Source organism: Alosa sapidissima, chromosome 5 (genome assembly GCF_018492685.1).
Source record: "Alosa sapidissima isolate fAloSap1 chromosome 5, fAloSap1.pri, whole genome shotgun sequence".
In the NCBI taxonomy this organism is placed as follows: domain Eukaryota; kingdom Metazoa; phylum Chordata; class Actinopteri; order Clupeiformes; family Clupeidae; genus Alosa; species Alosa sapidissima.
This window is the reverse complement of record NC_055961.1, coordinates 1330428-1342879: the sequence shown is the minus strand read 5'-3', so window position 1 is coordinate 1342879 and position 12452 is coordinate 1330428. Positions and strand designations below refer to the sequence as shown.

The window sequence follows — 12452 nt, the reverse complement described above, 5'->3', positions numbered from 1 at the left end:
TTGTTATGCCATTTCACTTTTATGATTCCTAAATCACCAACTTTGATGAATGCCATCTTAATACATGATGTGTACAATACAGGGAACATCATATGTCACACTTCATAACAATATTAGTTATTATGGCTGATGTTTAAGGTAATGACTCTTAACCAATATATGTTAGGATAACTTCATAGAGATCATTAAGGCTGCAGAACTACACTTCATGCAAACCAAGAGAACATGAAATGTGGTCTGAAGTAAAGTTTCAGCATTAGGAAGAACTGCATTTGGATCCAGTAAAGTTTCACCGTTAGGAAGAACTGCATTTGGATCCAGTAAAATTTCAGCGTTAGGAAGAACTGCATTTGGATCCAGTAAAATTTCAGCGTTAGGGAGAACTGCATTTGGATCCAGTATCGTTCCACCATTAGGGAGAACTGCATTTGGATACAGTATCGTTTCACCGAACTATATTTCGGTGAACTGCAGAACTGCATTTGGATCCAATGCACAATAGCTGGTTGGAAGCCTTGTACTGAGAAAAGTATGAACATTGGACAAAGGCCAGACTAGCATTATGGGTGGTAACTCTTTACTCGGATAGTCCACGACCTACAGAGACTTTAGTTTGTTGAAATTCATGTAGAGTCTTAAAATATATATATATTTTTTAACCAAACCAAGCCCAAGCCCCAACCTTAACCCTAAATTGTTGTGAACAGATAGTTTGTGAGAGCAAGCGAGTAATGTGTGACTCTGAGGGGTTTAGTCTGGCCTTGGAAAGACTGAAATAAGACTAGTGCATGCCTTGGACTAGCTCACAGAAACGTGTCATTCCTTTATGCGGACCAAGGGTTTAACAATGAACTGCACCTGCACCACCTAATCTCCTTGGCAACATGACATGACATACATCAAGGGAAAAAGCCTCTCAAAAGACAAGCTTTCATGTGACGTCATCGGTCGTGGGATTACAATCAAATACTGTATTCAGTACAGTTGAACTCTATCAGTGATGCTATGGCACTGACAACTCTGTATTCAATAAAACCTTCGCCTGGTTTCTTCCCTCGTCTGACTCAATGCGTTATTGATCTTGTTGAAACGACCCCTAGAAGAGTCTGCAACCGATCCCACCCAGATCTGGCATGGGTATGGCGTGGATTTGGCCTGAATCTGGCATGGGTATGGCGTGGATTTGGCCTGAATCTGGTCACGTCCAAAATTGGGAGATCATCTGCAGTAGTAGTCTCAGTTTCACGTGCACATCAGATCATTTGCAGTAGTAGTCTAAGTTTCACGTGCACATCAGAAGAACTCCTAAACATTATCTTCAAAAAGAAAAAATATTTAGAAAAAATAAAGAGAAATAAAATAAAAATGTAAAATAAAAAATACAGTCATTTCAATATCAAACGTCACATGTATCAATGTGGCATTTGAAAAATACTTGTGCAAATAATGAATCCTCTTGTATATTTCGCACATGTGGGATTCTAACATGGTATTGGATAGTCCTTTGACATACTGCAACAATTAATTATTACAATTAGAAGGTCTCTGATGCTCCACCCGTTTCCTGTTAACAAACAAACAGAAATAGTTGTACTGTCACACCTGTCATTCAAAACATTAAAAGCTACAGGTATAAAGTGAAAGTGACTTTCATAAAATATTCAAGAATATTTTAGTTTTACTTGTAGTAAAACTACAAATACTATACTGCCACTTTACTATAACAATGACAGCGTTATTGTTATAAAGAACTTCTCTGGAGACTGTTCTAGGAGGAAATGAGGTACTGGATTGTTTTTAAGCTGCAGACCTACCTGAGATAAGACTGATATAGGAAATGAGGTACTGGATTGTTTTTAAGCTGCAGACCCACCTGAGATAAGACTGATATAGGAAATGAGGTACTGGATTGTTTTTAAGCTGCAGACCCACCTGAGATAAGACTGATATAGGAAATGAGGTACTGGATTGTTTTTAAGCTGCAGACCCACCTGAGATAAGACTGATATAGGAAATGAGGTACTGGATTGTTTTTAAGCTGCAGACCCACCTGAGATAACCTCAGCTGCCGCGCCTCCTTTTGCTGGTAGTAAGCGGAGATGATGCAGTTGCGCCTGCAACACAGAGGACCAGTGAGACACCAGTGAGACACCAATGAGACAACAGTGAGACACTAGTGAGACACTAGTGAGACACCAGTGGGACACCAATGGAACACCAATGAAACACTGCATCTGGAGACTCCACCAGCTCACAAGCTTTCCTCAACTCACATGTTTCTGTTTACAGCCATAGAAAAGGTTGAACTCATCTATTCATCTGTTCTAGGCTATTTATTAATGTAATTATACAATGTTTACCATTATTAAAACAAGATACTGGGGAGTGTCTGCCTGTGTTCATGTCATATAAATAGTTTCCTGTTATTTGACTGTAAGTGAATGAGAGTGGTCACTAATATGTGAGAGTGGTCACTAATATGTTAGAGTGAGAGTGGTCACTAATATGTGAGAGTGGTCACTAATATGTTAGAGTGAGAGTGGTAGTGAGAGTGGTCACTAATATGTTAGAGTGAGAGTGGTCACTAATATGTTATAGTGAGAGTGGTCACTAATATGTGAGAGTGGTCACTAATATGTTAGAGTGAGAGTGGTCACTAATATGTGAGAGTGGTCACTAATATGTGAGAGTGGTCACTAATATGTTATAGTGAGAGTGGTCACTAATATGTGAGAGTGGTCACTAATATGTTAGAGTGAGAGTGGTCTCTATGTGAGAGTGGACTCACTTGCTCTGAAGCCCTCCCCCTGGTGGCAGCCCTGGAATTACAGTTGAGGCCAGAACCGTGAGAACAGACAGCAGGTCAGGGTCCTCCCCCCTACCACTCAGCTCCTCGAAGATCTCTGCCACACAAACCACAACAAACTAAGTAATGAAGATCTCTGCCACAACAAACTAAGTAATGAAGATCTCTGCCACAACAAACTAAGTAATGAAGATCTCTGCCACAACAAACCACAACAAACTAAGTAATGAATGCACTCATACACACGACTGCATTTGAGAATCAGTGTTAGTAACATGGTACATTATTGACATTATTGACAATTATTATTATTAGTTGTAGAAGGCTAATAGAAGTATTGCTGTTGTTGCAGTCTGCTCCTTCATAATAACCTTTTGAATTCATAGGTTCGGTCATGTTATGATGTTGCAGGCATAGCCAGCAGCTCATCGCTGAGGTAGACTGGACAGTGTCCAGATGCGCTCACATAAAGGGTATTAGGCCTAATAGTTATGTCATAGACCCCTGATGAGAATTACATATCAGATCCTTAACAGTCGTGGCACAGCAGAAGCTTAATGATCATCATGTCTGACATCCCTCATTACAATGCTAGTTAACCATAAGGGAATTTGCCAAGTGTGCACTGGATGGGAAATATAAAGTGGATGATAAGGATGTGTTTGGAGTGTTGGGTGTAGTGAGGGCTGATGTGTTTGGAGTGTTGGGTGTAGTGAGGGCTGATGTGTTTGGAGTGTTGGGTGTAGTGAGGGCTGATGTGTTAGGGGTGTTGGGTGTAGTGAGGGCTGATGTGTTTGGAGTGTTGGGTGTAGTGAGGGCTGATGTGTTGGGGGTATTGGGTGTAGTGAGGGCTGATGTGTTGGGAGTGTTGGGTGTAGTGAGGGCTGATGTGTTGGGGGTGTTGGGTGTAGTGAGGGCTGATGTGTTGGGTGTAGTGAGGGCTGATGTGTTGGGTGTAGTGAGGGCTGATGTGTTGGGTGTGTTGGGTGTAGTGAGGGCTGATGTGTTGGGTGTAGTGAGGGCTGATGTGTTGGGTGTAGTAAGGGCTGATGTGTTGGGGGTGTTGGGTGTAGTGAGGGCTGATGTGTTGGGTGTGTTGGGTGTAGTGAGGGCTGATGTGTTGGGAGTGTTGGGTGTTGTGAGGGCGGGTGTGTTGGGTGTAGTGAGGGCTGATGTGTTGGGTGTAGTGAGGGCTGATGTGTTGGGTGTGTTGGGTGTAGTGAGGGCTGATGTGTTGGGTGTAGTGAGGGCTGATGTGTTGGGTGTGTTGGGTGTAGTGAGGGCTGATGTGTTGGGTGTAGTGAGGGCTGATGTGTTGGGGGTGTTGGGTGTAGTGAGGGCTGATGTGTTGGGTGTAGTGAGGGCTGATGTGTTGGGTGTGTTGGGTGTAGTGAGGGCTGATGTGTTGGGTGTAGGGTGTTGGGTGTAGTGAGGGCTGATGTGTTGGGGGTGTTGGGTGTAGTGAGGGCTGATGTGTTGGGTGTGTTGGGTGTTGTGAGGGCTGATGTGTTGGGTGTAGTGAGGGCTGATGTGTTGGGTGTAGTGAGGGCTGATGTGTTGGGTGTAGTGAGGGCTGATGTGTTGGGTGTAGGGTGTTGGGTGTAGTGAGGGCTGATGTGTTGGGGGTGTTGGGTGTAGTGAGGGCTGATGTGTTGGGTGTGTTGGGTGTAGTGAGGGCTGATCTGTTGGGTGTAGTGAGGGCTGATGTGTTGGGTGTAGTGAGGGCTGATGTGTTGGGGGTGTTGGGTGTAGTGAGGGCTGATGTGTTGGGTGTAGTGAGGGCTGATGTGTTGGGTGTGTTGGGTGTAGTGAGGGCTGATGTGTTGGGTGTAGGGTGTTGGGTGTAGTGAGGGCTGATGTGTTGGGGGTGTTGGGTGTAGTGAGGGCTGATGTGTTGGGTGTGTTGGGTGTAGTGAGGGCTGATGTGTTGGGTGTAGTGAGGGCTGATGTGTTGGGTGTAGTGAGGGCTGATGTGTTGGGTGTAGGGTGTTGGGTGTAGTGAGGGCTGATGTGTTGGGTGTGTTGGGTGTAGTGAGGGCTGATGATAAGGATGTGTTTGCCGTGTTTCTAGACTATATATACTATTCAGTCTATGGTAGTGACGGCCGACTCCCCACCTGCCACTTTGGACTCGAGCAGGTCGTCCAGCTCCGCCTCCTGGTGCAGGGCCTCTGGGCACAGCTGAGGAGCGGCAGGGAAGCACACCAGGACCACGCTGATGTTGTCCAGACTCCCCTGCAGACGGACACAGCGAAGAGAAACAACACAACATGGGGAACCGTTCTTTAAAAATGTGCTTTAAAAATGTTCAATGCATGTCCACTCTTCCTGTCTTCTCCTCCTCCTCCTCCTACACCCTGATGTGCACTTCTCCTCCTCCTACACCCTGACGTGCACTTCTCCTCCTCCTCCTACTACACCCTGACGTGCACTTCTCCTACACCCTGATGTGCACTTCTCCTCCTCCTCCTACTACACCCTGATGTGCACTTCTCCTCCTCCTCCTACTACACCCTGATGTGCACTTCTCCTCCTCCTACACCCTGATGTGCACTTCTCCTCCTCCTCCTACTACACCCTGATGTGCACTTCTCCTCCTCCTCCTACTACACCCTGATGTGCACTTCTCCTCCTCCTACACCCTGATGTGCACTTCTCCTCCTCCTACTACACCCTGACGTGCACTTCTCAAAATCTGAGGTGAGAGAGAAGAACAGAGAGAAGAGTCAGATTACAGATGAGATGGACCCTAATGATGTGCAGGGCCAGTCCTCAGATGAAAACAAGCGCAGTCCATTTGAACAGGATTATTTGGAATGTTTTATAAATGTGAGTACATGAGTTCACTTTGGAGAGAGACTTCACTTTGGTCAGCCCACCGGAGAGCAGAAAAAGATTTGCACAGTACGGGCTTCGGGGTTGGGACATCTCACAATGAAATACCAAAAGCCACACGGCCACATCACTCAGTGTGTGGGAATACCTCACAAGTCAGCCGAAAAAGCCAGTGCGCTGTACTCTGTGTGTACTCTGTGTGTACTCTGTACTCTGTGTGTACTCTGTCTGTACTCTGTACTCTGTGTGTACTCTGTGTGTACTCTGTCTGTACTCTGTCTGCACTCTGTACTCTGTAATCTGTAAATGAGGCTATTTCATTGTGGTTGTTGTTGCTGCGTCATTGAACTAGCTGCCAGAGGAAGGAAGCGTGAGGCATTAAAAACCTCAGTCTACGAGTCAACGAGATTAAAGAGCCAGATTAGGATTACACACAGCGGTGGAATGCTGCCCTCAGACCACATGTGTGTGGGCATGTTGAGTTGTGTGGTGTCTGTGAACCCGCTGTGAGGTGATGTATCTGCCTGACTGTGAGAGACTAGACCACATGGGCATGTTGAGTTGTGTGGTGTTCTGTTGTGTCTGTGAACCCTGTGTGAGGTGATGCGTCTGCCCGACTGTGACTGTGTGGTCAACCCTCTCTCTCAGCCAGGAGCGGTCAACCCTTCCCAACTGCCTCAGACCCAGAGGCCCACCGGAGGCAGGAGGGTGTGGTGGGCTTCATGGTGGTTAGCTGGACGATGCAGGACACTGCTGTTGCTGACCACTGCTGCGTACAGATAAAAAGTCCTAATCTTCAGCCCTTCAGCACTAAGAATAGAGTGAGGATTTGCTGTGTGCGCGTACAGCACCTCGTGTTTCAATCGAACCATATTACCGGGGTGGGGGGTGTTGGCTGTGTGTGTGTGTGTGTGTGTGTGTGTGTGTGTGTGGGTGGGTGTGGGTGTGTGTGTGGGTGTGTGTGTGTGTGTGTGTGTGGGTGTGTGTGTGTGTGTGTGTGTGTGTGTGTGTGGGTGGGTGGGTGTGTGTGGGTGGGTGTGTGGGTGGGTGTGTGTGTGTGTGTGTGTGTGGGTGGGTGTGGGTGTGTGTGTGTGTGTGTGTGTGTGTGTGGTCCAGGAGTGCTGGTGCAGGGAAGAGAAAAGACGTTTTCAGGTCATTGCACAGCCTCCCCTTGGCCAGCATCTCGTTCTCCACGGCCCTCTTACATAACACACACACACACACACACACACACACACACACCCACACACACACACACACACACACACACACACACACACACAGCATCTCATTCTCCACGGCCCTCTTACATAACAGACGTCAGGCAGCGAAAAGAGAACTAGCACATTAGCGTCCCCCGAGTGTCCATACAGTATACAGGTCACGCAACTCCACAGCGATGGTCAAGCAACTCCACAGCCACACAAACTCCACAGCGATGGTCAAGCAACTCCACAGCCACACAAACTCCACAGCGATGGTCAAGCAACTCCACAGCCACACAAACTCCACAGCGATGGTCAAGCAACTCCACAGCCACACAAACTCCACAGCGATGGTCAAGCAACTCCACAGCCACACAAACTCCACAGCGATGGTCAAGCAACTCCACAGCCACGGAACTCCACAGCGATGGCCAGCATGCTCACACAGCGATGGCCAGCATGCTCACACAGCGATGGCCAGCATGCTCACACAGCGATGGCCAGCATGCTCACACAGCGATGGCCAGCATGCTCACACAGCTGCGGAATATCTCGTCATGGCTTCGGGACTCTAGATCTCCTGCCTGTAAACCAATCAGCTGGGCCCTATTTGCAACCGGGTGGGGATTTAGACAGAACTTAAAGAAATGTAGGAAATTCCACCATCTTAGTTTACGCATTTCTGGGTAAGTGCATAATGTGTGAATAAGTGTAAGTGGGTAAGTGCAATGGCTACTCCATATGGAGCGCACAAGTGTTTCACTTGAACTGAAATGTGGTGAAATCTGGTCAAAATGTCCGAATACAAGGCACCTGTAGGTAAGTCCACCTGTGGCTCACTGACCTTGTAGAGGCAGAGGTCGATGACCTGGGAGCAGACCTCCCTCAGGTCAGTGCAGACACGCAGCCGACTGCTGACGAACTCGCAGAGGTCATCGTTGCTGATGGCGTCCCACACTCCATCGCAGGCCAGTATGAGGAACTCGTCCATCGGCGAGCGCTCCACCACGGTCACCTCAGGCTCTGGCGACACCATCTGCTCGCGCGCCGAGCGCCACTCCGCCGTCTTGTAGCCGAAGTCGCCCAGCGCTCGGGACACGGCCAGGGAGCCGTTGACTCGCTGCAGAGCCACAGAGCCGCCCGCACGCTCGATGCGCTCCTTCTCCGCCGGGCCGTAGGGCTTGTGGTCAGCGGTGGCGAAGGCCACTCGGCCGCCTCGGCACAGCAGCGCCCGCGAGTCGCCCAGGTTGGCGAAGTAGATGCTCTGGGGCGTCAGCAGGGTGGACACTACGGTGGTACCGCCTCGCTCCCAGCCCTCGCGCGTGGCCACACTGTGCAGCTGCTTGTCCATGCTGAGGAAACCCTCATGGATGCCCTCCGTCACACGCTCCACGTCCTCCTCCGGACCCACGGAGCCTGTAGGGGACATTTAGCATCATTATTTATTATTATTATTATTATTGTTCTTCACCTTTCATACACACATCTGCATTTAGAATGCTTAAGCATTATTATTTATTATTATTATTATTATTTACCCATCACCTTTCATACACATCTGCATTTAGAATGCTTTAGCATTATTATTTATTATTATTATTATTATTATTATTTACTCATCACCTTTCATACACACATCTGCATTTAGAATGCTGTAGCAGACACTGTTATCTAACACACTTACAGTAGGCTTGCAGTACACTTAAAGCATAGCACTGATATCTAACACACTTACAGTAGGCTTGCAGTGCACTTAAAGCATAGCACTGATATCTAACACACTTACACTAGGCTTGCAGTACACTTAAAGCATAGTACTGGTTCATCAGTGTGTCTGCCACACCCATTTCCAATAACATCTGCCAGTTAAGGTGATGAGACTTGGGGCAACTTTATGAGCCTAGAAACTTTGTGTTCCTAATGCTCTGACTGCTTGTCTGCACACACACACACACACACACTACATGTGACTTCATGTGGAGCCACAGGACAGCTAGCTGAGGACAAACACTGTGTTTACGATTCACACAGAGGCCAGCTGAGTCTGGCCCACATATGGCGGTCTGGTGTGGACTTGGCGACACAGCCAGGAGGGGCCGTCTGCTCTCTGTGTGTCCTGATGGCATAATCATCTGAGAAGCGCTCCAGCATAACCATATCATTATGTAACGTGAAATGACCATCTGAGAAGCGCTCCAGACAGGCCTGGTGGTGCTAGTGCTTTACGTAAGAGAGTGTGATGGGAAGGATGTTTACAGATCGCATATGTAGCATTTGCTCGATTAAAATAATGTCAACAATATGGAATAATTATGCAAAGTCATGTTAGTTACGTTCATGTAATCTCATGGGACTTAATGTCATTAATGAAGATGTCAACAACATAGAATGATTATTAAAAGGGACTGCTGAATGTTGCTCATCAAGTAATAAAAATGTGAATGAACAGAATAATTATTTAGAATGAATTAAGGGTGTTTCTCATTAAATAACAGCTCATTTATATGCAGCTGCTGTAAGGTTAAAGGAATTACCTCACTACAGTATGCCCCATTCCTGAAGGACAATCTCATACTTTTTATAATAATACAGATAATAATAACAATAACAATAATAATAATAATAATAATAATAATAATAATAATAATAATAATAATAAATGTTGCTCATTAAGTAAAGACACATGATTTCTATGCAGCTCTTGTAAAGATATTCTGTTTCATTCCTGCAGGACAATCTCACACATTTCACTCCAATGACCACAGTGCTGAATAATCCTGTACTCCCTGCAGCCAAGCTGTGTGTGTATGTGTGTGTGTGCGCGTGTGTGTGTGTGTACAGTGTGCGTGTGTGTGTCTGTGTGTATGTGTGTCTGTGTGTACCCAGGGTCAGGAAGTGTTCCAGCAGGTTTTGGGGACAGTGTGTGTGTGTGTGTGTGTACCCAGGGTCAGGAAGTGTTCCAGCAGGTTTTGGAGACTGTGTGTGTGTGTGTGTGTGTGTATAGGTACATGTGTGTGTGTGTGTGTGTGTGTAGGTACGTACCCGTGGCCAGTATGTGCTCTAGGAGGTTCCTAGAGCAGTGCTCGGCCACTACGCTGCCTGCATGGCCGTCGAACACGGCGAAGAACGCCCAGTCGGCCAGCGCGCCACCCAGCTGCGGGAAGCAGTTGTGGAAGTCCTCCATAGTGGCCCTCCAGCCCTGCATGCAGGCGCAGGCGAAGTGGACACCGCCGCCCGGCGCAAAGCCCTCCTCCAGCAGCTTGTCCAGTACGGGCCGGTCCAGATAGGGGCAGGGGATGATGGCGCCCCCCTCCTCCTCCTCGGACGCGGCCCCCTCCTCCCCCTCGGCCTGCTCGCCCCGGACTGCTCCGCCGCGTCCACCTTTGAACAAGGAGCTCACTCGTCTCTCCGTCTCCTTCACCAAGTGCCGCACGAAGGCCGGCACCTCAACGCTCCCTTTCTTGGCTGTCCTCATGCCTGGGCCTCTCTCCTCCTCTCCCTCAATCTGCACCTCTCTCTATCCTCCTCTTCCTCAATCTGCACCTCTCTCTCCTCCTCCTCTCCTCTCCCTCAATCTACACCTCTCTCCTCTCCTCTCTCTCTCCACTCCTCCTCTCTCTCACTCTCTCTCTCTCCCCAGCTGTTCTGTTTCTGCTTGTCTTCTCAGCGGATAATATCCTGATGGGATGATGTCATCCTTTCTAGCTGTTTCCCTGAGTGGATCGTGCTGGGTTCCAGAACAGAATCTTGTGCCTGATGCTTCTTCATCTCTCTCTCCATCTCGTTTCTCTTCTCTTCTCTCTGTCTTCACACAGCTCTCTCTCTCCTCACAGCTCTGCTTCAGCCGGGCCTTTTTTACATACGCTGCCCTGATTGGTTAATCTATTTCTGCCCACCAATCACATCGCTGAGCCCTCCTCCCCCTCCCATGCACACACACAATCTCCTTCTGTCACTGGACTGTTTCCTCTCTCTCTCTCGCTCATCCCTCTCTCTCTCTCTCTCTTTTCATCACTCTTTCTCTCACTCCCTGCCGTTGAACCTTGTTAATCTCTACATGTGATGTGTTTGGATTACCAGACCTCACCCCACCAGATTACCGAGCCGGTCGGCTGGATTTCCTAACAGGTAGCCTGGGTTCTGGACACTGGCCCTGGCACATGCCTCTGTCTCTCCCTCAGTCCCTCTCTCTCTCTCCCACCCTCCCTCTCTGTATCTCTCTCTCCTATCCTCTCTCCCTCCCTCTCTTTCCCTCCCACCCTCCCTCTCTCTCTCCAATCCTCTGTCTCCCCCTCTCTCTCTCTCTCTCTCTCCCACCCTCCCTCTCTGTATCTCTCTGAAAACGGTGTGATCTACTTGTGGGTGAGTCATGTGCAGCAACACAGTTGGCCTGGAGCAGATTCAGCAGCGAGTGACGCACTCCAACAACGCTGGAGAATATTCAGGCCGCATGTGCTCGTATGGCAGATCGGCTCTTACAGAATTGAGTAGTTGCATTAATGCTGTAGTTACCACACTTATGGCGACTATATTATGGCAGCATTATATGGCAGCATTATATGGGAGCTATATTATGGGACCATTATATGGCAGCTATACCATGGGAGCATTATATGGCAGCTATACCATGGGAGCATTATATGACAGCTATACCATGGGAGCATTATATGGCAGCTATACCATGGGAGCATTATATGACAGTTATATTATGTTGCTCTTTGTGTTGTTCCGTCAGCATGCACACACACACGGCAATATTGCTTTGGTGCTTGTTTTGGTTTCACTCTTCAAGCTGACACACACACACAATGTGTTTGTTTTTTTGTGTGTAATTGTTTTGGTTTCATTTCAAGCACCCCCCCCCCCCCGCCCACACACACACACACACAATGATTCTCATGCTGTTAAAAAGCAAACCCCACAGAACAGGCCAGACCAGACTGTAGCTTGTTTCCTATTTTAGCATTACCCTTTCCAGACCCCTGTTCCTGCTCCTGCAGCTTGACCAGTCTTCGGTAGAAGAACTGTCCCCTGGCCAGCCCCCGCAGCCCTCGGAGTTGCATGTACATTATTTACGGGTGAGGACATCATACGCGCCGCTCCAGCTTCAGCTTTAGCGCTCACACGGCCGGCCTTGGGGCAGCATGGTGGACAGGAGTGGACGAGGGCTGGTGTAGCCGCTGGGGTTCCGGGTGGTGGACGAGGGCCTGTGGTGGGTGTTTGCTCAGATGACCTACTGCGTGACATAGTGCAGGGTCTCTGGGGAGCAAGCGCTGAGCACACACACACAGGCATGCGCACACACACACACACACAGGCATGTGCACGCACACACACACACAGGCATGTGCACGCACACACACACACACAGGCATGCGCACGCACACACACACACACACACACAGGCATGCGCACACACACACATGCGGTCGTCTCAGGTTCCAAGACCTGCTTTGGAAAAAGGACAGAGACAGAGTGCCTGGAGTGCATGTGTGTGTGTGTGTGCGTGAGAGAGAGAGAGAGAGAACCAGAGAGAATATGTGTATGTGTATCAGTGTTTGTAGTAGAGTTAGTGTGTGCATGTATATGTGTGTATCAGTGTTTGT

The 12452-nt window shown here is 48.3% G+C and overlaps 1 protein-coding gene across 2 annotated transcripts; it reads right to left on the bottom strand.

The window, feature by feature from the left end:
- On the bottom strand, positions 1 to 12176 carry ppm1nb (protein phosphatase, Mg2+/Mn2+ dependent, 1Nb (putative)). Of its 2 annotated transcripts, XM_042092992.1 has the most exons (7): positions 11816 to 12176; positions 9889 to 10227; positions 7691 to 8262; positions 4924 to 5041; positions 2789 to 2903; positions 2051 to 2114; positions 1 to 1564 (listed from the first exon to the last, which is right to left on the bottom strand). In XM_042092992.1, the coding sequence occupies exons 1-7, from the start codon at positions 11913 to 11915 to the stop codon at positions 1535 to 1537; spliced, it is 1338 nt and encodes a 445-aa protein (XP_041948926.1). In that variant the 5' UTR covers positions 11916 to 12176; the 3' UTR covers positions 1 to 1534. The 2 variants fall into 2 exon arrangements, with proteins under 2 accessions (XP_041948926.1, XP_041948927.1); XM_042092993.1 differs by lacking the exon at positions 11816 to 12176 and having other exon boundaries at positions 9889 to 10382.
- Positions 12177 to 12452: the final 276 nt, after the last annotated feature.

What these genes read in the sequence shown, in the direction of transcription:
- ppm1nb (XM_042092992.1), bottom strand. Translation starts at nt 11,915, where the DNA reads ATGTACATGCAACTCCGAGGGCTGCGGGGGCTGGCCAGGGGACAGTTC. An exon ending in TCGACCTCTGCCTCTACAAG is followed by an intron (nt 5,042 to 7,690) that starts GTCAGTGAGCCA and finishes GTCCGTCTGCAG; the next exon opens with GGGAGTCTGGACAACATCAG. An exon ending in GGGGGAGGGCTTCAGAGCAA is followed by an intron (nt 2,115 to 2,788) that starts GTGAGTCCACTC and finishes TCTGTGTTGCAG; the next exon opens with GCGCAACTGCATCATCTCCG.